The following is a 25,310-nucleotide window of genomic DNA, read 5'->3' as shown; positions in this document are numbered from 1 at the left end:
TCCCTCCCTCGCTCTGCGACGGGCACATTGGATAAAGTATCCGGGCCGTAATGGAAAATGAAAGCATGGTTGTGGCCTACGCACTGTGCGCGTGGTGTGAAAAAAACAGGAGAAGTGGAAGCGTCCTCGCCTTGCTCGGGTCTATATTTATAGGCAGAAAACCTGATTTCAGATCAGTCACGCTAGACTTGCAGCAGACACCTTCTGCACGCCGGGGGAGGTGGGCAGGCAGACAGACAGTGAGCTTTTTCTCGTTCTTTCTTTCCATCCTCTCTTGCAAAGAGTGCATGCTGTTTTATTTTCTCCTCTTCCCTGTATACCTTTGCTTTCTCTATCTCTGTTTCTGTCCTTATGTGCCTCCTTCTCTCCTGATGTTCCTCATCAGTGCGCTTTCCCCTCACTGCAGAAATCTTATAGTCAATTATATTAAGTTCTACGTCTTATTTTCTTAAAATATAGACGAAGTGTGAAAAGACAGTTTCAGTTTCAGACAGTTTTCTGTGCAAATCAACTTGATTCAAGAATTTTCTGGTGTCATTTTTCTCTCTCCAGTACAGACATTTCCTTTATTCTGTCCCCTTTCAAGACACTGAAATTTTCTTTCTATAAAACTTCTTGAAACGTTGATTTTCATTGGAAACAGACTGAAAAAGTTCACTTCACCAGCAGATTTTTACACTTCTTTGAAGAGTTCAATAATAGAAGTAAATCACTCCATAAGCACGGCTGGATCATCCTGTCATGAGGCCCAGGGGTAAGATTTTGCTGGTGGACCCCCGCTGAACCCCCACCGCAAACCAACTGAAGTAATAAAACTCTTAAAAGAAAAATTTTGACATTTTGGGAAATGTGCTTATTCACTTTCAGTTTGTTAAATAAGAAGCTACAGCCTGTTAGCTTAGCTTAGCACAAAGGCTAGAAGCAGCTAGTTGGCTCCGTCCGGCACCTCTAATGCTCACTAATTGATCCATTGTATCTTGTTTGGTGAATCAGTACAAAAAGTATAAAGTGCTTAGCTAAGCTGACCTGCTGCTGGCTATAGCTACATACAGTATATGTACTGTCCTGGCAGAATCAGTGATGCAACATCAGTTTACTCATCTAACTTTCATCAAGAAAGTGTGTTTCCCAAAAATGTCAAACTGCTCCTTTCAAAACTAGATGTAGACACAGAGCCCCTTTTAGAAAACAGGATTAAGTTATAATGCAGCACTGTTCTTAGCTGATAATGGTGCAGTTTCTTTAAGAAATTAGCAGTTTAATCAAATTACCAACAAATCAGTCGACAAGCAGTGAGACTTGCGGTTCCCCACTTTGCCTGAATGCTAATCCAGTCCTGTCGATAAGATAGAGGCAGAGCATCAGCTCGAGTTGGTTTCACAGCACTGTCTTGGCACACGTAAGAAGATCGTTTTCCAGCTTTGCCAAAAACACTTGATGAAGAATCAAGTTGTATTTCCCTCTTTTGTTCCCCTTCAGCTTTGATCCTTTACATTCCATCTAATCTTTACCGTGTTACACAGATGCCTACAATCCTGGAAATCAAACCTGTTCCAGTCCGCTGTCCTTAAAATGCATCTTTCCTCCATCCCTCCCTCCCTCTCCGAAGTCTGGAGTTCTCTCAGCAGCTATGTTAAGATCTCTCTTTTTCTGTCTTTCTCCTCCTCGTCTCCATCTTGTCGTACAGAGACGAGCAGGCCACTGACTTCACAGTCGTGTTCCTGGGCTGCTGTGCTTTTAGCCTAATGGACAGACAGCTGTGCTCCCATTTCTATATATAACTAACAACCCCATATGATGAAGTTTGTCACACCCTATCTCTGGTTACAACATGTTGCTGACCACTGTGTTAATGCCCAAGGAAAACTGTATTTGTGAGTATGTGTGGGCTTGTAGCGATAAGGCCCTAATACCAAAATTTTAATCTGCTGTCTTTTTGTACTCAATTTTCAGGGGCTTTTTGCTAAAAACCTGCATTTTTTAAATTTATTTATTTATCTTTATTTTGCTGCTTTTTATTTAATCGTTTTCAGCTAAACATGAAAAACGTGGATTTATGTAAAATTAAAGCTACCTTAAATAGATTTAGTGAAAAGCACTTTTGATAAGCCCTAGCTGGAACTACTTAAAATACGGTATTTAATGTAGCCTTAATCTGCATAAAACCACAATTCTGTTATTAAATGAATGCGGGACAAATTTGAGGTAAAAATAAAAAGCTTTTCCTGTCTCAGCAGTTTAGTTTCAGCCGATTGTTCACTTTATTTTCAAGGAAAAAAAACAGCAGAAAATGGTGACATGGTTCTTTCTTCTCTGAACAACTTACAGCATCCTTGAGTTCAGAGTCTATAACAGGCCTTGAAAGTTAAGAAACGCACATTCTGAATCCTGTTATGGCACCTTCACTCGCTCTGCCCTTCATGATTCAGGACGTAAATCCCCCTTTTATTTATTTTTGATATTTACATGCATATGTCTGTTTGGCTGCAGCTCTGCTCGTGGGCGAATTTGCATATGTGTGTGTGAGAGTGCAGGATTGAGGTATAAGTAACAGTGTTAAGGGATCAGCCGGTGGTGGGGTCATGTCCGTTCAGATTAGAGAGCTTAGTCCTCCCGTCTCTGTGTAATTAACGAGAGACAGCAGATAAAGACAAAGAGGCAAAGAGGGGAGTAAGTGCGTATGGAGAGTGGTATTAAAAGAAACCAGCATACACACACACACACACACACACACACACACACACACAGGAACACACTCAGCAGAGGAGGGATTGTGTGTAATGACAGGGTGCCCGGTGGTCAGTGTATTTGTGTACGTGATGAGCGTACATGCAGCCGAGCACTGAGTCCAGAACCAACAACAGATAGGATATAAGAGGGTTGGTCTGGATATGTGGTTCGTCTACCAGAGTTCAGGACCTCTGTAATGTCAACAGGGATAATAACTAGAGGAAGGATATGCCAGGAATGCAGTGGTATGAAGCCTTAAATGCAGCAAAAACAGAAATCTGCATGTTCGCAAACACACATATTGGTAACAAAAGTATAATGTCAGTGGTTTTGAGATGACAGGCCCAGTTTATTCTGTAACAGCTGTTCTTTTAGATCAGTGGTGTCCAGTCTTTTGGCCTTTGACCTGAGCAGTGTCTACAAGCAACCGGGGCAGCTGGGTACTGTTCTGCAAAATTTCACAAAGAAAAATAACTTGACTTTCATTAAGATGCAAAAACTACCCTTTTTTTTTTTTTTTTTGAATTACTGTAGCCTTACTTTTTTTTTTTTTACAAAACCTTTTCTTAACACAAGCAGTTGCACATTTCAGCAGCACGAGGCTCATTTCCACAACACACATGATCACGTTGTAATGAGAAATGTCTCTTGCTTTTATGAGATACACTGATTTTGTGTAATAAGTTCAAAAAATGATGATGTAACAAGATAAAATTATATGATGATGAAATGATGATGATGAAGAAAAGTTTCTCGTTAAAATGGAGCAACAGGAAAGGCAGGTTTACTTGTATAACACCATTCAACTCAGCAAGGCCATTCAAAGGGCTTTAAGGCATAAAAGGCATTAAGACAAGATATTACAAACACAAAGCCGTATAAAAATATAGAATATAAAAATATGCAAAAATGACTGAAGAGGAGAATAAAAGGTACTATGCAGTGCAAGGTATAAATAGTGAGAGTGATTTCACATTCACAAATAGTTTCATTTAAATCATTTTAGATACCGGAGGAAAGAAAACGTACATAGAAAAATAAGTATTTTGCAAAAAAAGAAAAGATTTAAACCTCATCTTGTGCTGCTGAAATGTATTTTTTTCCTTCCGTCTTTTCTATCCTCGTAATCACTCTGTGACCCCCCCTGAGATTTATCTCACCCCCCGCTGCGAGTCTACAGTTTCAGATGATAACACAGCATGTTGACCTGACTGGTATAAGTTATGAGGAAATTATTTCAAGTTTTTTGTGACAAAAGATGAACCTCACCTCAGGTAACAGGTGTGCATCCAGTGATTCTGGTGTTGTTTGCGCTGTGTGTCAGGCTGTCAATGTAATTAGTGTTAATTTAAAAGGTGACAATGCGAATTGATTCCAGCGTAAATGACACTGTCGACTGATTAGTTCTATACCAGGCAGCTACATGAGGTTTGCTGCATTAATGTCACCCCATCTGCTTGTTAAAAGCCACGTGCAATGAGCAAATTGCATGCTCTTTGCTAATGAATTATGTATGGCTCTCCCATTAATAGACATGTACATTAGAAAATGTTTTAACATGTGTCTTAAGGATAAATGGGTCGAAGAACCGTCAGTCTGAATGTCATATTTCAAAGCAGGTTAGAAAAAGAAAATAAAACAGATTTTGTATTGTAACAGGGGAGTTTAATTGTCACTCCTGAGTAAACAATGACTCTCTCAATGCACTGTCACATAGAGAAAACAATTGAATCCAAATGCAAATGGAGAAAAAAAAAATCACTCCTTTTTAGCCCAGCACTCGAGCCTTCAACTGTAATGACTCTTGGTAACTGAGGAAGACAAAGCTGCATGGCAGAAAATCCATTAGCGAGTCCGCTGCTAGATAGCGAAGCGACACGGAGGAATGGTGGCTTTTGATACAGCGAGGCCGGCTGCACCGGAGGCATCAGAAATAACTGCCTTGTCTTTTTTTTTTTTTTTTTTTTTTTTTCTCTGAAAGAGCCTGAGAAGGCTGGCAGAAGTTAGCCCGTGTCTCTGAACCCCGGTGGATGACTTACATCTGAAACACTGTTGTGGAGCCATAAGGTGCGTGTGTCTGTGTGTGCTCGGGTCAGGGCGTGATGGGAGGGGCCAGGGACGGAAGAGGGAAGAAGAGGGTGAAGACACACAGCTGAATAAAAATTGGGGATTTCAGCCGAGCCGCTTGTCACAAATACCAGAGTGTTGACAGAAATACCAGCAAGTGTCAGTCCCTGGCCAAAAATATGAATCGCTTCAGTTTATCCACCATTGAAAGTCGCCTTTTAGCTTCAAGTATAAATATATTGTATCTTATTTTTTAAGATAAGCAGAGCTACTTGAAAATTAGGATACATTTGATGTCATCAGTGGCCGTCAATTACTTTTTCTTTAATAGATTATGTTGAGGGCCATTTTATACATTCAATAGACAGAAGACAGAAGAGAGCTGAGCCTTAAAGCCAGTAAAAACTTAAGTATTTCTCCATAACATTAAATATTCATGACTAAATAAGCAATAATCAAAGTTAGGAAAACATCTTTAGGTATTTTTAGTAAGAGACAAAAACACATGAAATCTCTGTAAACACTGTACTAGCTGCATTTAGCATTTATAAGCAAATATTTAACAAATGGTTTATTACACACTATAATGTAGTTGTAAGCAGATGTAAAGACATTTTTGAGTGTTTAATAATGTATTTCTCAGCAAAAATAACTTCTATAATTGTAACTTTAGGGTGTTTCAACCTCTAATCAACCAATGTGCCCCACAACAAAGACTTTTATTTTCATAGAAATATACATTACTTACTTTTACTTACCTAAAAAATACAGTTAAAGATGTCCGTATTTACAGCAGAATCATAACCAATAAATCACACAGGCAACACAAGTCGGTATGGCAACAATGACATCTGTATAACCGCTTCCTTTACTTCAGGAGAGCAGGACAGAACCAAACCTGAAGTGCAAATGTTGCTCGGATCTCCATAGCAACACACAAAGAAGGGGTTGAAACCTTCTCATAAGGACTCATAGGACGACTGACAGCGGGATTTATGTATCAATTCATGCGTAAGGACGGGTAGGGTTCAAAGTCTGATACCATGTCAATGCACTGCAGACGGATCTAACTGAAATGTCCCGCTATGGTTTCCTGTGATATGGTCTTTCAAATCTCTGCAGGATCTGTAAGCAGCATAGCTCCATGTTCCTTTCTAAATATAAATTCCATTTACCAGTTTAGGTGCACTAGATTCAATTCAAGATGTGGCGAGCCGCTCAGCGTTTCCAAATTTCATGCTGGCTCTGCTGCAAAATCCAGACTGCAGCTCGCTCCATGCAGATTCCTCTGAAGTTTATTTAAAATTTATTGCAAACAACATCCTACGCCCTGTTTAGATGTCATTTCAGCTTGGTGGAAAGTGTTGTCAGTTTCTAAATTGAACTGAGTTTCACAGTAGTACTGAAGCTGCAGTTAAATTTCCGTTTTTGTGATAGATCACCATCAAGGTGATGAAGAAGTGGAAGCAGAGTGAGAGAATAGAAGATGAATAAGAAGCAGTGATTGAAGGAGATGGCTTATCTGTCCATCTGCTACCGTGTGTGTGTGTGTGTGTGTGTGTGTGTGTGTCAGTTCCTTACGTGTACATAACAGCTGCACGATAGGATTTAACATCTGAATACACCTTCTCTTTTGTGTTCTCTTGTTCACACACACACACACACACACACACACACACTCAAACACCATTTTCTTTCCTTGCCATGGAGATTATGTTAAGTTAATTCTTTATTTGATTCTTTATTTGATTACTGACATGAGGGAAAAAAGATAAATAGAGAAGGGATGATGAGGACAAAAAAAAGTGAAGATTATGGGCTTTGCTGCCTCTGTAAGACATCACCAAACGTCGTCCATACAAGGATGAGCACCAGCACTCTCTCAGTTTAATGTAAGTGGATACTAGAAGACCTCATTCCTCTGCACACTGAAACCTGAACTGTGTCTTTAGCCTCCTGCCTTTCAGTCTGTCTCTCTTCTCTATCTCCCAGCATCCTTTTCCCCTTTCACATTTCATACTTTCTAATCTTTACAATTAGTTGTTCACATTCTTCACTTGTCTCATGCTCTAAATTCAATTTAGAATAATAGTTTGTTTTCCAAATAATGATTCTCTTATTGCAGCATTAATTTCTTTCTATTAGCCCTCTGCTTCTACTTCTGTCTGGTGGCATATTTATGTAGGTTGTTGCCCAGCCCCTGACCCATTGCCTGCAGACAGAGCTGTAGTTTTGTGACTTTCTCTCCCCCAACCCTCCTGAGTCCCAGAGGCTGGAGCAGCTGGCTGCACACATATTTCTCCTCATCTACTGAATGTCTTTCTCTTTCCCCCCTTTTTTGTGTGATTTTTCTCCCTCCATCCTTCACTCCCTCGCCGTTTTCTGCTCTCAAATATTCTGTCCTCCCTCCATCTCACTGTGTCACATACCCTGACTCCCTCCCACAGTTTGTCCAGTGACACATTGTGTACATTCACATCATATACAGACAGTACAGTTCCTTTATTGTACAGCTGAGGACGATATATGGAGATTTTATACTTCTCATAAGACTACCTCACTATCATACATTTGGCATAAAGTATGAGAGTGCTGGCTCAGTATAAGTTGTTCTGTTATTGTATACTTTGAGGGCATTGGAGAGGTGACAGGAAATGTGGGGAGCTTATAGATAAATAGATAGACACTTTTTATCCCCTAGGGGAAATTCATGTGTCCATTAGCTCATTGTTGATGATGATAATAATAATAATGAAAACAGTTAATAATAAATAAACAATTATAATTAGATTAGTCCACTTCCTTTGGCTGAAGTGTTGTATAGCCTGATGGCAGTGGGAACAAAGGATCTCCTGAACCTCTCTGTTCTGCAGCGCAGTGAGATGAGATGTTTGCTGCAGCTGTAGCTGCTTCTCTGTCCTGCCAGAATGTTGTGGAGAGGATGGTTGGTATTGTCCAAGATGGCCTCCATCTTACATTGCATGCATCTCTCCATAGCAGTCTTGAGTGAGTCCAGACTCCTGCCAAGCACAGATCAGGCCTTTTTTACCAGTTTATCCAGTCTCTTTGTGTTCGTGTCTGACATGCTGCTGCCCCAGCAGACTGCAGCATAAAAGAGTACGCTGGCCACCACTAACTGATAAAACGTGCAGCATTTCACTGCAGACCTGAGCTTCCTGAGGAAAAAGAGCCAGCTCTGCCCCTTCCGGTAGATGGCATCCGCATCAACATTTATGTCAAGGAATTTAGGATTAACAGCAAGCAAGCATACAGATTCACTAATCTCACTTTAACAACACGTCCAAGGATATTAAATCTTAGTTAAAACAACAATAGTTTAAGCTTAGCACATAAGAAGGATTTGAAGGTGGAGCAATGCACATCACTAGTCAGCTGGTAGCAAAACAGCTTATGAGTGAGACAGCTATTGTGAAGCATGAATGAAGCAACTGATTGCAATCAGCTAATGCGAGCTACTTCAGTTTATTCTTCTTATTCTGTTCTTCTATTCACAGGTTTAATAGCAAAGAAATGGAAGCACATGATGCACAAAACTGTTTCTTTACATTGTACAGTCGCAGTGATCGAACAACAGTGTGTTTGTGTTCAGGATTATTACTTTGGCAATAATTTCTGATTTTTTTTTGTCTGTGTGTGTATATGTGTGTGTGTGTTGACATTATCAAGACAGTCACTTGTGTCATTCAGGTCATATTGTGCTCACTGAGGTGTACATGAGAATGAAAAGTATTGACAGTGGCCCGTTATCGCTGTGGCGGCTAATCCATAACCTTGGTCAACCACACACTTGTGTTTGCGCACAGGCACACACATGCATGCACACAGATACTGGAACACACTCGTGCTCTATTGACACCTGACCTTTACAGGAAGCAGAGTGGAGATCAACTGACCAGAAGCTGCTGTCAGTCAAGCAGCCTCCACCCCCACCCCTGCTTCCCTCCATCCCTTAACCTCTCCGCTTTCACTCAGTCAATATTCATTAAATAGTCAATGTTTAGTATACGTGAGGGATGAGAGTACATGACGGGATGAGGCGGAAAGGAAAGATTGAAAGACTAAGTGAAGAGAACTTGTGTTTATTGCATTAAAACATAAAATCAGGCTCCGACAAAATGGAGGGTGAAAGGAAAGAGAAACAAGTCAGGGAGGGCAAAGCTGATGGGTGTATGAGCGAGAGAAAGGGAGCAGGGGATGATGCTGAGGAGAAGCAGATTTGCTTATCAGACAACACAAAACACACACACACACATAAACACACATGCACTTACTGTCAGCGACACAGAGTGGTGCCATCTTAGAAAACACAGCTTTGATGATAGTGGTATCACACTGAGCCCAATGCCTTGACATGAAGAGAGACAGCCTGCTGTGTATTGTGTGTCTATGTGTGTGTGTGTGTGTTTGTGGGAGATATTGGGTGGGTGTGAGAGAGTCTTTGGCCTGTGTCTCTATTTATGCCTCTGTATGAGACTATGGTTATCTGAGACAAAAATACGAAAAGTGATAGCAGTATGAAGACATCAGGCCTAAATCTGTGTGTGCATGCATGTGTGTGTGTGTGTGTGTGTGTGTGTGTGTGTGTGTGTTTGTGCTGTAACTACACAATCATCTTCTCTTATCCTTTTACATAGATTGGCTCCATATTGGATGTTTAATATTTAACTATATCTGTCCTCCCGGGAGACTGGGAGATTGGAAAAAAGGTAGGAGGAAGCAATGTGTATGTAGACACAAATACACACATACACACACCCCCACACACAGGCACATGCATACAGAGAAGTGCCCACTTCTACAGCTATAAGTGTACACACAATCAGAACTTTTCAAAACACACAATGTGCAATCAAGAGCATACAAATGAGATGAAAATGTATTCAGACAACACCTAGTGTCAAGACGTGAAGTACGCCATGTTTCTGCAGACTGTACACATCCCAAAACATTACTACATCTGTACTGAAACGATTAGTTGATTAATAGCAGACTTATAAGCTTTAAAAAATAATATAATTTAACAATTTTATTAAGCAAAAATGCCAAATATATTAATCTTAAATATGTATTAACTGAATTTTTGGGCTACTTATGGGAATTGAAAACAGCTCCATTTTGTTCTCTAGCTTTATGCCTTTAGCTGCTAAATGCTCCACTGTGTTTACCAGGTAGTAGCTAACTTGTAAATATTTCTTTGTTGCAGCCCTACATATATTATATTACATTCTTAGTTGCATGCTTACTCCATAAATCCACTGTATTCATACAAATATGCACACTGACACTTCAATAATCTACCAGTATATCAACTTTGTAATGTAATCTAATGTAATCCCCATGCACACACAGATCTGAGCTCATCCACAATGAGGGCTTCCCGATAACAATCGCACACAAACTGCCACCCAGCGCACACAGCAGTCATTCAAATCCCCTTTGTATTATACTTCAAGTGCACGTCCGTACGTGTACATTGCACATACTGTATGCATGCTTACCCACATTAACATGCAGGCGGGTTAGTGCGGCACAATACTTGCCATACACAATATAAAATGACATGCATTCAATCACACACATGAATACACAGTGAGTCATTGTTATTTAGCTTGGTCTACCTACCAGTCTACCAGCAGCAGAGCTACTTAAAGGGCTGGTTCTTCATTCATTTACTGTACATCACAATATAAAGGCCTATCTTTCTTCCGTCTTACTTCAATGTGTGGCAACTTTTTCTCAGTGGCCTCTCCCTGATGTACTGTGGCATGGATTGTATATCACTTTGGGTGAAATTTTCCTGAAGAAAACAGTTCACAGCTGGGTCTGTAGAATTGCTTTAAAAAGCTGTGAGCCCCGCAAACAACAAACAGAAAAAGAGAGAGAGCCTCAAAACTTTAACAAATGAAACCAACATGATCTGCAGGGTTACTGCTAGACGATTGTTTTCATTATAGATTAATCTGCCAAAGACTAATCATTTAATCTTCTGTATCAAGGTATAGAAAAATATAATTGCCCAAGTGATGCTTGTTATGTCTGAAGAGCATTTCTGAATGCAAAGATATTTAGTTTACTACAGATTAATACCAAGAAAAGCAGGAAATCTTCACCAGCAAATGTTTGGCACTTCAACTGTTTTCAATTTTCTTCTGATTGCCTTATCGATTAACTGACCAATGGTTTCAGCCCTGAAGTACATCCATGTGCATTACACAAACCTACACTGCAGCTTTGTTTTCCTCTGGATTCTGTATTACAGAGCAAACAAACACAAACCTGCATACTCAAAGGAAAAATGCTGAGACAAAGGGCAGATGAGGAGAAATAAGGAGAAAGAGAGCGAGAGAGAGAGAGGAGGAGAGTGAAGGAGAGGTACAGCAGGACTGGTCGTTTGTTGTTGGAAACAAAGTGCTGTTAAATGATTTACTTGTTCCCTGCATTTAAGTACGTTCCCTCATTAAAGAGCAGCAGCAGGCAGACCGGACAGCCAGACTGCTAGGTTTTCAGACTCTCTTGCATGCAGACACACACACACTAGTTCATGCGCAAGCTGACTTGCAGTTATGCTTTATCAAACACACACACACAAATGCACATGCACAAACACACACAAACAGCAGGCCCAGCGAAAGAAGTGGGTCAGACTAGACAGCTCAGTCTCACCACATTTGCAACATACAAGGGGTCCCACTGTTTCACATGCAAACACACACATAAACATGTAGAGCTTGCACGGAGACACACACACACACACACACACACATACACATACAAGCAGAAACATGAATATATTCTCACACCAGTATTTCCAAGTATAATAATATTTATTCTAGGAGGAGCAAATATATTTACTTTTGAAAGCAACACACACTCTCAGTTACACATTAATTTACTCCCTTTTGAACACATGAATACACAGTAGAGTTCCACAACTTAACGCATGCAATCTACAAATTCATTTACCCATGCATAGCTAAACACATGTGTTTACCTAAATCCCAGGCTCAGGACGAGATTTGAAACACAAAGTCCCTCAGAAAATACGTTGTGTAAATCTCTTTAACCACCGTGACGCATGGAGATTCATCTCAAATGTACATCGTCCCTCCACGCTGGAGATTTACACTGCTGCAGATGCACAAAGATCCATCGCACGCCCACGCACACATGTAGATGCACAGCAGCGGCGATGGCAAAGCTCTATCAACAGGTGGGGGGGGGGTATTAGAGCAGAGCCCATTGCTGACGCCAAACAAGGCTGCCTTTCAGTAAACCGATGCCAACGTTTGTGTATGCTTGTTTTTTTGAATATACAACACTCCCAGTGACTTCCACTCAGATCTGGACGTGAGCGTAGCAGTGTTAATTGATGCCAACATCAGCAATGAAATTCCAGTTTTCTCATCCAGGAGGCCTGCGTCTCGTCACTCGTGGAGGGTTAAATAAATGACTAAAGCTACTGAGAAGATTAATGGCAGGCATATTTCACACTGACGTTCCCCCTGCAAATAAACAAGTTGAAAACTGGATGCAGGAATGGGGGAGGGGGGGTAAAGACCTCAAGGAAGAGGTGGGGTGGAGGGATGGGATGAGGAGGAAAAGAGTGAAGGGGGAAAGTTGAACTCTCCCATAAGAGCCTGTTTGTTTTCTAATCTGTTGACTCCACTGTGCGGTTCTTCACCACGAGACCGTTAGACCACTTGTCCGTTGTTGTTCCACTCAGCAGATGAAGGAGAGCATTGATGCAGAGGTTTCCATTTGGCTGTTTTTTTTATTTTTTATTTTTTTTATTTTATAGAAAGTGCAAGTATGAAATATGAGAATAAAGTGGAGGAGCTCGCCTGGTTGACGTAGAGCAGGAGGCAGTGGGAGTAGCGCACTCAAAATTTCTTACTCTGGCACAAGTTCAGGCCATCTTGTCTACAACACAAATCAATACAGAACAGAGATTAGGGCATATTTATTTATGAGCTTAGTGATGGATATATTTTCCAATGTACAGTAGCTATCTGTAGTGGTGCCAACGTGTCTGGGGGGTGGGGGTGGGGGGGGACTAGATTAATGACTCCCTGTAATGTGAGCCATTATGACTAAACATCAGAAATGAAAAGCCACAAAAATCTTGTTTTATGTGTGACAGATGTTAAATATCATATATCAGAGGGAGTGTGTGTTGCCGCACTGGCAGGCCGGTTATTAGATTTCTTTGCTATCATTTGGTGATTTTAGTCAACAAGAGCTGCACTTTTCTGCAGGCATTTTTCATATTTCATCATTTTCAGAGCTGAATAAAAAAAAGAAAAAAGAACGATATATTTACAGTCAGATCAGGTTATGTCTTGCACGGTAACACGCAGAGTATCTTCATGCAGTTATACGTTTTAAAAACGCTTCTACACTCTAATTCAGTCTCTTATCTCCATAGCACTTATTGAACCAGTTGTTAGACATCACTGTAATTTGAAATATTTATCTTAAACATTCTCCCTGGACTAATCTTATTTTGCATGTGACAATTACCCTCTCCTGTCTTTGTGTTTTACAAGGACCTAACTCTTGGGTAGGCAAATATTTCCTCCTTTAGAATCAAAATTGTAATAATTAGCAGATCCTTTAAACAGCCAAACTCTCATGTCAGCCTCTAGAATTCTGTATACGTCATTTTTTATTGAGTATTCACTTAATTGCTCTTCTCTTTGTTAGGTTTGATTACCAGGAGCTCCTCCACAACTCCACCTTCTGTTTGGTGCCTCGAGGTCGACGCCTCGGCTCCTTCCGCTTCCTGGAGTCACTACAGGTAAAAATCTCTATTATTCCGTAGACTATGTACCATCAACAGTATTCATCATTCATTAGTCATACTTCTTTAACATTAAAGCCCATCAATTTCTTATTAGCATTAGGGGTTCTACATGAATGCAGAAATACCACATGGGTTTCTTTATTTGTGTTTTTGTTTGTGTCTCTTCTCATCAAGTTAAAAGTTCAATCTTGGCAAACCACAGCAACACCTAAACTCTTCATCGATTAGGTTGTGTTTTCTTTTTCAAAACTGACATGAATATTTAATGTTATCAAGCTAACCTTGAGTTTTCAGCACACCTGCCGGCACGCTTGTTTTTCCCAGGAGTCTCCTGTATTTCAAGCTAATCTCCCGGTGCCTTCCCGTTTTGTTGTTTCTCCCGGGAAACTCCTGTAACTTGCATAACCCTCAACCTTTATTATAATAATCATCATACACTGATCCATATGTTTCGTATGTTTGTCTGACATTATCCAAGTTGTCAGATTGTGTATGAAACACAAACTACACACACAATTCACACAGATACATACAATTTCAACCCATCTTTCACCACAACCCAAGCGGTGTGTGAGTTTAACAAAACTTGTTAATGTTATGTTCATGTAATGATAAATGTTAATATTATTACATGAATTATATTATATAATATTTTAAATAAATCTTATGTGTTTATTATATATGCATATTATGTATATCATTTATTTATTAACTTTAAATCCACAACCTGAAAAATTATTTTCACATTTTGAAATCTAAATGTTTGTTTCAGGGGCTTTAAGTTTGACAGCACAAACTAACCCATCAAAGAATCTACAGCATATTCTACACAGTCATCAGTGTTATGTGATACTGGATGTGCTTACAAGTTGAAATAATTCCCTTATTCATAGATATAGGCTGCTACATAAAGTAATTCTGTTATATTGTACATCCTGCATTCATCCTGTCTGAGCAATTCAGGCCGATATAACAAACAGCTACGTTCAACGTGCTATATGCCAACACAACAGTCATCAAGACATTAGCTGCAGCATTTCCCTCTACAACAACACTTAGAGTGGCCAAATTACATTTGCGCAGGAAACAGCCCCGGTTGAATGAGATCCAGCTCATATACAGTTAAGTCAACATGGAAGTGCACAGGATGCAGAATGTTTATGTTCCAGAGCCGTGGTTTATGTAGTCTTTTGGTTATTGACACCTTAATGGTCACATCTGCAAGTGTTTTCCCTCGACCATTGTTTTGTGTCGAGTGCAAATCTAGCCATAAAGGCTTTATTTGCTATTTGCTAGGCCTTTTAAACTAAAATGGGTCCATTAACACACGCGGAGGCACGCACACACTTATGCAAACTCTGGAATCATTCATTTAAGCCCATCAGTGAAATGTGCGACTACACAAACAATGAAGAAACTGCCGGCAGAGGAGTGAGAGAACAGTTTAAACCAGTCAGTCTGCTGCAACTCTCTCTCCTCTCTCTCTCTCTCTCTCTCTGTCTCTCTCTCTCTGCCACCCAAGTCGACAGTCTCACACCAGTGCAGGAAGCAGTAGTGGCTGTTTTTAGATTTGCCGAACACTGAACTCTCTGGCTGCTACAACGTTCCCTGGCCACACTGCTCTCCGGGGCTACGTGTGTGTGTGTGTGTGTGTGTGTGTGTGTGTGTGTGTGTGTGTGTGTGTGTGTGTGTTTCTGAGTCGTGTGTGTATGTGTGCATGAATGGGCCGGAAGCATCCATAGGAGTGGCAGCCTGCCCCACCGCTGATGTCTGCTGAATGGACAAATCCACACACAACCCACTTGGCCTGGCAGCAGGCAGCAGTCATGGTCCCTTTCTCCTCCTGTCTTCTCTCTATGTCTTTTCTTTCCCCTCCCTCGCTCTTTTCCTCCCTGCTTTCGCCTCTCTCTTTTCCATTCAAGCCGCTTTTCAAGATTCTTCGGTTGTGTATGTTTTTTTGTTTTTTTTTTTTTTTTTCGATGCCAGCCGAGCCCACAAAAGAACTGGCAATTACCAGTGTGGTGGCAAACTTACTGCCAGCTTTCCAGTATACACACAGGCACACATGTGCTCACTCCTCCACATACACATTCGCCCCAAACCTCCCCTTCTTCATCTCCCAATGCAAACAAACTAAAAACAACTATACAGCACATAGGCTTTCATGTTACCCTACCTCCAGGCAGGGGGGGCGCTTGAAACGTTTGAAACTCACCCTCAGCGTTCCTCATCTCCCGGGAAGAAGACTCAGCCAGGCCTCGGGCTGCATTTCAAATTTAGAGGCCTTGGATTATAACTCTGGGACTCTTCGTGTGACCTCGTTGTAACCTGTGGCTGACACAAGCGCATACACACACACACACTTACACACACACACATACAAGTCCTCCTATTTGCTGGAGTGTCCTTCAGCAGGTCTGTTCTCAGATGAAATGCAGGAGCATGGAAGCCCCCGGTGGGCCGGAGAGAACGTTTGATCTCCACCATTTTGGCTGCTGCTGCTGTTCTCTAGTGGTTTAATTAGAAAAAAAAAGTGGAGGGGAAAAAAAAAAAAAAAAAGATAACACCCAGACCCATCAACACTCCAGACCACACTGAGTAGAGAGAGGAAGAGAGCAGGATGGGATGAGAGTGCAGTGGAGAGAAGTGGAAAAAGGAGTACAGAGAGAGAAACCGATAGACGAGCAGCGAGTGGGGGGGGGGACCAAAGGAGGGCTCAGAGAGCAAAAAAGTGGAACAACATCAAAAACCTGTCAGTGAATGAGGGGATAAGGCAACATCAAAAATCAACTTCAATAAAGCATGATGTCTCCACGTATCAACCGGTTCCTTCTCATTCTCCTCCCATCCCTGCATCCCTCTCTCTTTTCCTCCAGTTTACCTGCTCCCCTGCACATGTCCCTCGGTTGTTGTACCTAATTAGTACACATAGTCAGCCCCTGTCAGCCACATCTGTGTTTGCATGTATATGAGTTACTATCTTCCACAAACCTCCTGGGCTCCCTGGGAAAGGAGAGATAGGAGTTACTGCTCATTCCAACCACCCTATAGGGATCTTGCATGCGCACACACACACACACACACACACACACACAAACAAACACTTAGCTGCACATACATTTACACACAGGAGCATTGATCACATTAACTGCTCAGCTGGTGATATCACAGTGCCAAGCAGCTGGGACTGAACTCATACAGCTTGTATTATATTCATGCAGCTGTAGTATGTCATGTTATGTTGTTTACTGCCAAAGAGAAGCTGAGTTAGAAGTCAAACTGCAGCTGGTCAGAGTTTAAGTTATGCATATGGAAGTTCTGCACAATATCACTGTCTGTATCTCTCTAAAGTCTGTGTGTGTGTGTGTGTGTGTGTGTGTGTGTGTGTGTGTGTGTGTGTGTGTGTGTGTGTGTGTGTGTGTGTGTGTGTGTGTGTGTGTGTGTGTGTGTGTGTGTGTGTGTGTGTGTGTGTGTGTGTGTGTGTGTGCGCGCGCGCGCGCGCGCGTGCATGTGTTCCCAGGCGGCATGTATCCCCGTGTTGCTGAGTAACGGTTGGGAGCTGCCGTTTTCTGACATCATACAGTGGAACCAGGCAGTCATTGAGGGAGACGAGAGATTACTGCTGCAGGTAACGCAAATACGCAGTAACACACACATCCAAACACACACACACACACACTTATACAGATCGATTTAAACTACTTTTCTCTGAGATTTTATGTCACCATATACCTGAAATTTATCCAGAAGTGTTAAGCTAAAGGCATCTGGACTCATCCAAAAGGCTGCCTGGGTTCTGATCAATAGATATACCATGACCTGGATGACTAAGAATCTTCACAGACATGCCCAAAGATTGTTTTTCCCTGTTGTGAGAAGAAACCATTCACCAGTTCAGGGTCAGCTTGCATCGGACAAAGCACAGAGATGTTTCCCCTTATGTTTTCAGGTTGTCTGTCTGTCCCATTCTCCTGAACGCGATATCTCAGCAACACCTTGAGGGAACTGCTTCAATTCGTTCATTCATTCAGTTGCTTCATTTTGCTCAAACATTCGCTTGGACTCGAGGATGAACTGATTAGATTTTGGTGGTCAAAGGTCAAGGTCACTGTAACCTCTCAAAAGACATTTTTGTTCATAACTCAAGAATTCATGCGCTAATTATGACACAATTTAACACCAATGTTTAGTAGGGCAAATGATGAAGTAAGTGATGCTATTTTATATCCAATCAGTCAAAGGTCGACTTCACTTTGACATCATAACGATCTGTGAAGACACTTTTGACCATTATTCAAAGCTGTAACTCAGGAACAGAAGGGGATATTGTGAGCATATTGATTCATTCTAGTTGTGACAGTGGTACAGTACAGATACCGACAGGGCACATGAGGAAAGACGGACAAGTATAATATGCAACAAAGCCCTCAGCCGCCACCACCACCCTCCAAGTCCAATAATATTATCTTTATGGCAGTGCTAGGCAAAGAGATCAGCTGGTGAACATAATCATGGACACTGGGAAACATCGACCACACAGGGCTACAAAGCGGGCATTACCTGTATCAAACGGTGTGGTTACAGGTTGGGGCACTTTGAGATTAAACGCCCGTGGAGAGGCCTTAATCCAGCTTCAGTTGAAAAGCACTCATCCTCTGTGTCCGTCTCTCTTCTAACACACACGTACACATTCACACAAGTAAACACAATGAGCAAGCAAAGCCGGCTCACTTTCAGCTACAACAGTTATCCCACTCCCTCACACAAATTACATCATGTCTTGCTTTGCATCGCTGCGCTTTGATCCCGATCAATAGAGGACATGAATTGGCATTCAACTAATGAACAGGAACAAGCCCAGGGAGCTCCGGCAAGGGGAGACATTTTCAAATTAGGCCAGGATTGGATTGAGTGAGCCGACCTCATCAGCGGTGTTTCTGCATACCTGCAAAACTCTCTCACTGAAATACACACACAAATATTCAGGTTAAGGAGTGTGAGGGTTTCACAGAAAAAGGCTAAGTGTGGGCAGACACTTCAGACAAACTGAGGACGACTCTATAGTGAAGCCGTCCTTCAGATGTACGTCGGGGAAAGAAAAATGGAGAGGAGAAAGGAGGAAGGACAGGGAGAATGAGAAAGGCGGTTGAAGTAGTGAAATGTAGAGGAAGCGATGTGTGTAAGGAGAAACTGAGAGGTTGAAAGAACAAGGCAATTTACACAAGACTGGAAAAAAAAAAAACACAGAAAGCTTTTGAAAATGTGTTAGCTGTGTGAAGACTGAACAGCTAAAAGGAGTCAACTGCTCCTGCTTTTCTCAGTTCAACATGGCTTTCTTCTACTTTGATTGAGCTGCCGAGCTTAACTCTCTAAGTGATTAAATCAATCTTAGTGATTCACTCAAAACCCCCAATTTAGTCCTTTTCTAATTAATGTCTAATTAACTGAAAAACGGCACTCAAATCAGCTCTGTATCAAATGTTTTTTGTTTTTTTGGGAGGGGGGGCAGATTAAGCAACCACTCAATATGGTTTACGCAGTTTTGATAATTTAAACGCCATTTCCTCCTTTTTCTCTTTTCCAGTCTATTTTAAGAGACACAATTCGGTTAACAAAAACAACCCAAATAAAAATGCTTCGTGGCTTTGTTTTTTTGGGGGGGGTTTTTTGCAGTTTTTTTTTTTGCTGTGTTTTTCTTTTTGATTTTTTTTTTTATCTCTCATCTTTTTTCCTCAGGTGCCGTCCACAGTGAGAGCGGTTGGGAATGAGAGAGTCCTGGCCCTCCGGCAGAGGACCCAGATGTTGTGGGAAGCGTACTTTTCCTCTGTGGACAAGATAGTCCTCACCACGCTGGAGGTCAGTCAGGTTCAACACACTCAGAATAAAAGCCCGGTCGCAGCAGAAAGTGACACAGTACAAATCATTTGGTGCGGTGCTGTGTTCGCATCATTTAGTGTAGACCGTAATTAAGAGCAACTGAGTCAGCAAAAATGTTTGCTTCTTTCCTGTGATTCTGAGTTAGAGATTGTCAATATCTGACAGCTATAATATCTCCCATGTCATGTAAAGAACTACAGAAGAGTTGACAGCTTCATCTAAATATAATTTAAGCTAAAATATTACTTTTAATACAATTGATTGGCTCATTTAAAAGGAGCTGGGCTTGTTTGTTTTTATCTGGTTTCACTTGCTAACGAAACACTCACTAAATTAGGATACTTAAAATGTGTGAAATTCAAGGCCATCTGGTGAGCCAAGCGCTAACGTGGGAACATGCTAGCACAGTCAGGCAGTCATATTAGCTCCACAAACTCTGACCTGGCATTTTTTCTCAGGATTGTACATCATGTAATTCAGTAAAGAATTATTGAACAGGGAACAGCCCTTAGTAAACTCGTTAGCTCGGTTGCTAAAAGGACATGCACTCCAGACCATAAGTATTTGGACATATACACATTTCTTTGTTCTTCAGGCTCTGTGTTTCAGCACATTGAATTTGAAATAAAACAATGGATGCTACAATAAAGTTACAGGTCTCAGCTTTAATTTGTAAGTTAAGTAAAGTTTACATCAATATTCAAAGAACTGTGAGGAATATATGGCCCTTGTAACACATTGCACCGAAATTGCAATGATTTAAAAGTAAACAGACACGTGTTAAATGTTTTCTGGGCAGTTGTGTGTCCTTTCAGTGTTAGTTCATGCACAATAAAGAGCTCAAATGTGGCTCAAAGTTGACTTAGAGTTGAGAGTTGCCATTTAGATTAAGGTGGAGCTGTCTGTCCAGAGGTGGCCATGCAAGTGAAGAAGACAATAATGAGGCTTAAAAAAAAAAAGAAAAAAATTCTATCGGCAAGATATCAAAGGTAGTTGGTTTGCAAAAATCTAAATCTTCAACCTGGTAGACTGATGAGCACAAGTCTTGTGGATGAGCAGAAAATAATGGTGAAGAAAAACTCCTTTATGACTGCAGAGCAAGTGAAGGATGCTCTACAGGATGTAGGCGGACATATTTCCTTGTCAACAACAACAAGAAGAAGAAAACTTCCTGACCATGACCTCAGTGGATCCACCACAAGATGCAAACCCCTGGTAAGCCTCAAAAGACAGAAAAGCCAGGCTGCAGTTCACAACAGCAACACACTGAAAGAAACCAGTAGAGTACTGAAACAAATCTCTATGGACTGATGAAACTAAAATCAACCTCTATCAAAATGATGGAAAGAAGAAAGTGTGGAGAAATAAAGGAACAGCTCATGACCCAAAGCCACCACCTCATCTGTCAAACGTGGTGGTGGTTCTGTGTTATGGCTCGGGCATGTATGGCTCCAATGGAACTGGCATTTATTGATGATTTCACTGCTGATGGGAGCAACATGATGAATGCAGGAGCATTCAATGTGTTCAGATTCACTCCTCAGTCATTGGAGGACATTTCATCATTCAGCAGAACAATGACCCTTAACATATGGCCAGAGCAACCAAATCTTTTCAGGATGAAGAGATGAAAGATCATCGTCAGTCACTCACCTGATCTCAATTCAGCTGAGCTGCGTTCCACTTGATGAAGAGCAGACTCAAGGCAGCGAGACCCCACAACAAGCAAGAGCTGAAGGTGGCTGCAGTTTTGTTTGACTTCACACGAATCTGTCTAATTACTATTGAGCCCCTGAACACCATGAGCTAAAAGAACTACATCTTTCACACAAAATGTGCTGAAGCTCAGAGCCCGAAGGACTGTCCAAATACTTGACATACAAATACTTGAGTGTAGTTCACACTGTTTGATCAATAGGCGTATTTGTGCCATTGATTCCTGTCCTGTCTAAAATACCATTCCTCTGTTGTCGAGCAGTTTATGTCCTGACAATAGCGGGGATAGTGGATAAGCTACAATAGCTTCTTTCATTTCAGACTTTCTGTCTCTCCGTTCCCACCAAGGCCAGCACCTTTCAGACGGTTCAGTATTGGTCAAACATTTGCTTGTTCAGTAAAGCTGAACTCAATGGGAAAAATTCCATCAGAATGAATACGATTTTTTTTTTTTCTTCTCCTTTTCCTTGACCTCCAGCACCAGCAAAAGGACTTCTGTCTATCTCCCACAAACACTTAAGGGTAATGTTGCTTTTGGCCCACTGTGTATAGACGAGAAAACCTAATTGAAATGTTTTGTAACACTGAATACTCAGTGTTTCCACTACCATACAATTCTGTTCAGGAATGTGCAGCACCCTGCCCGTTCCAGTGAAAACATCTAGAAAAAGAATCCACTGCTGTAAACACAGGTTTTCTGTTGAGCACACAGCCATAGTTGCTACCTCTCTGCAGTTTACCGCCTGTGTGCTATCATCAGTCCCCTTTCAGAAAGTCTCTCCAACAGAGTTTTCACATTTGAGTCAAACCAACCTTCTATCATTATGATTATGGGGTTGGATCTTTGCCCGTGCTCTACCTTTCTACTCTTTTACTGTCTCAGCACTGTGCTGTACTGTATGTCTATTGAACATTTTCAAAGCAGTCCACATCCGATTTGCCTCAAGTCTCAGAGAAATCCCCTGATGTATAGAAATGATATATCATTACATTGCAAATATCAGTCTCAACCTGCCAGTTTCTGCCTCACTGCTGCTCACTATTATCAGACTGTGAGAAAATGTCTCTTTTTCAACGCTACAGGTCAAGATTCATCTTCGAATAGAGTCATTGCAATATACAGAAGAAACAGAGAACTGCTTGGATTTATTTTAGCTAAATTTCACAGGTTTAGCGTCCACATTTCTCTCATCCACTATCGTTCTCTGTTCATCTTTTGTTTTACCTTTCTTTTCTTTGAACAAGCTGAGAAGAAATGTACTCCAAAGTTATCTGCTCCAGTTAATAGAAAGTCATTTGAAGGTTAGCCCAAGGGTTAGACGATGCATGAAAAGAAAATAACCTCCTTACATGAGCAGTTTTTGCACACACTGCCAATGTTAATTTCAGCACATGAAAAAATGCGGGGAAACAACAGATTTAACCCCAGTGCAATCTGAAGAAATCACCCAGTGAGTGGTAGGCTTTGCACTCTGATGTTTATAAATGCAAGTCTGGCAGCCCCTAGTGTATTTGCTGCTGGGGATTTGTGCTAGAGATAATAAAGAAGAGGTTCTGGAGGTTGGTGATAAGCTGCTTATATACATACAGCATGTAGAGGGGAACCTCTCCCCATGGGAGCCAGCTGTGCAGTCAGCCTGAGGTCAGTGAGGCACAGGGCTTCAGAGTGGATGCCAGTGTTGCTAGTGCGTGGACACCTCCTGTTGGTGTAAAATTGGAAGTACACAGAGCATATCATTAGGGATTGCTGTAATATGCAAACACAAGTGTGTCTGGACTTGAATTGCAGTGGCGTTTACATTAAGCTCCAAGACTCTCATCCACCGGCTTAGGGGGAGGGAAAAAAAGAATGTAGTGCAGGCTTATACAAGATGAGCACAACAGTTACTTCACTATGTTCCTCTCTGCTTCTCACATTGCAGTCCACATCCAACCTCATCTGTGTTTTTTCTGTCTTTTCCCAGATCATTAAGGACCGTGTGTTTTCTCACATATCGAGGAACAAGTACATGTGGAACTCCCTGCCAGGAGGTCTGCTGGTGCTACCAGAGTACTCGACTCACCTCGCGCATTTCCCTTTCTACTACCTGGGTTTAGGTAAACACACACTTGATTCAAATGAGTCTGCTCAACATGCAGATTTTGATTGCACATTTAGAATGGGGAACTCTTATGTCAGAGCTGTGGTGGCAGACATGAGTAATCAACGCACCATCAGCAAATCATAATCAAATATTTCCTAAAATCCTTGACTGTATTGGCTTTAATTTTGTATTATGTTACAAATATGGTTTGTTATTATTTCTAACTATTAAAAGCCACTATGTGTAGATTAGATATATAATTTATATATAAATATATAAAATATTTCATATTATTCTGATTGGAAAAATGTGACAATCCTTGTGAGATGTGTCGCAGTCAATATGTTTCCTTCAGCAGCGTGTAAGTGTTGCTTTCTACCACAGTGTCTTTTTTGACACCAACACTGGAGGGTGCCAGAAATGTACATTTTCAAAATATACACATGGTGGCTTTAAATTGTTCTGTTAATCCTTGATGGATTAATACAATACATTCACCTCTTACTCTTTTTTATGACCTCATTCAGGGGTCAGTCCGGGTCAGGAGTTCACTGCTGTCATACATGCCGTCTCCCCATTGGTCTCCCAGTCTCAGCCAATCATGAAGCTGCTTCAGGTGGTCTCTAAATCAAAGTACTGCTCGCAGGTAAATGATTAAAGACATTATGATAAAATGAAATATAATGTAAGCACAAAGGGTAACTGTAAGCATACACCCCCGTTTTTGTCCACAAGGCTGAAAAGAATGTAACCAAAAATAAAAAGGTTATTATTCTTCAACCCTTTTTAATACAGTTGTAACCCTGGTCTCTTTTTGAAAGGCAACTCTTTAAATTTTACAACCAAAAAGTCAGGATGAATAAAAAAGATAGTGAATCAAAGTTACAGAGGCACAAACACAGTAGAAATTTCAGTTTTTCTGCCTCCCATAAAAAAAGGGAATATATGGCCTGTAGTAGCACCTTTTGTGTGGAAAACACATTGGAGCCATGCTTTGCACAGATGAATCGGGAGACTTTCAAACTGTAATTTGTCAAGGTTGTATGAAGAGTGAGTACAGTACAGACACACAAAACACACCTGAAGTAGCGCTACTAAGGCCAAACTGTTCCACAGGTGGGACGGTGTATTTTAAAAGGTGAAAACACAGTTTCAGCACAAATGCAGTCTTCCACACTAAAGATTTAGCAATAAGCTTTGCATGGTATTTTGATGAAGCAACCCTCTGCCAGCCCGTCTGGTTGATTGATGTCAGCAGTTATTTCTGATTGATCTAAGGCGTCTATCTTTGTATGTGTTATGTACAATTTCCTCCCTCCTGCTGCTGCAGATCATTATTCTCTGGAACAGCGAGAAGCCGCCACCCAGTCGGAGCAAGTGGCCTCCCATGCCCGTCCCTCTCACTGTGACAGACGGCAGGAGGAAGGTGAGGCCCAACGCCACTCACAACTCACACTGACGTCTGAGTGACAGCATGACAAACTGTCGCTCGCTCAGTTTGTTTATGTGTCTCGCTTTCTTCCTCACCATATCTCTGTTACTCTTTTTCACTGGTCCCTCTCCTTGATGCCTGTTTTCTCTCCGTCTCTTCTTCCTGCCCATGTATATGTGACATGTCCACCGATCCGTGTGGCGTTTGATTTCATAAATGTCACTTATTCTCAATGTTTCTTCTCCGTCTCCCTCTCACTATCACTGTCTCCTCCCCCTCCCAAGGCGAAATCTGTAGTGATTCTCACTCATCTCAGTCACTGAACATGATTTACTGTCACATGATCATCTCTCACTCATTCTCATCATCTCTCAAAGCACATGGCAGACAACACACAGCCTCCAGTACCAGAACTAAGACTTATTACTGTTTTCCTCTTTCAGACTACCAGTCGGTTCCTACCTCACGTTGCCATAGAGACAGAAGCAGTGCTGAGTCTGGACGAGGATACGGTCCTGCTGACCAGTGAGGTATGCGTCACAGTGTTTAGTAATAAATATACAGCAGACCTGCGCACACA

At 41.3% G+C, this 25,310-nt stretch overlaps 1 protein-coding gene across 1 annotated transcript in view; it reads left to right on the top strand.

Annotated features, from left to right (window-relative positions):
• LOC130183471 (exostosin-1c) overlaps positions 1 to 25,310 on the top strand; it is an 84,708-nt gene that overhangs the window by 54,650 nt on the left and 4,748 nt on the right. Inside the window, exons 3-9 of the mRNA XM_056398919.1 lie at positions 13,522 to 13,615; positions 17,142 to 17,249; positions 19,358 to 19,477; positions 23,179 to 23,311; positions 23,826 to 23,944; positions 24,629 to 24,724; positions 25,174 to 25,260. Coding sequence (XP_056254894.1) covers positions 13,522 to 13,615; positions 17,142 to 17,249; positions 19,358 to 19,477; positions 23,179 to 23,311; positions 23,826 to 23,944; positions 24,629 to 24,724; positions 25,174 to 25,260 — 757 coding nt within the window. The remainder of the gene's footprint in view (positions 1 to 13,521; positions 13,616 to 17,141; positions 17,250 to 19,357; positions 19,478 to 23,178; positions 23,312 to 23,825; positions 23,945 to 24,628; positions 24,725 to 25,173; positions 25,261 to 25,310) is intronic.

This window comes from Seriola aureovittata, chromosome 16 (genome assembly GCF_021018895.1).
Source record: "Seriola aureovittata isolate HTS-2021-v1 ecotype China chromosome 16, ASM2101889v1, whole genome shotgun sequence".
Taxonomy (NCBI): Eukaryota; Metazoa; Chordata; class Actinopteri; order Carangiformes; family Carangidae; genus Seriola; species Seriola aureovittata.
Note: the sequence above shows the minus strand (reverse complement) of the source record. Positions and strands in the feature narration are given on the sequence as shown.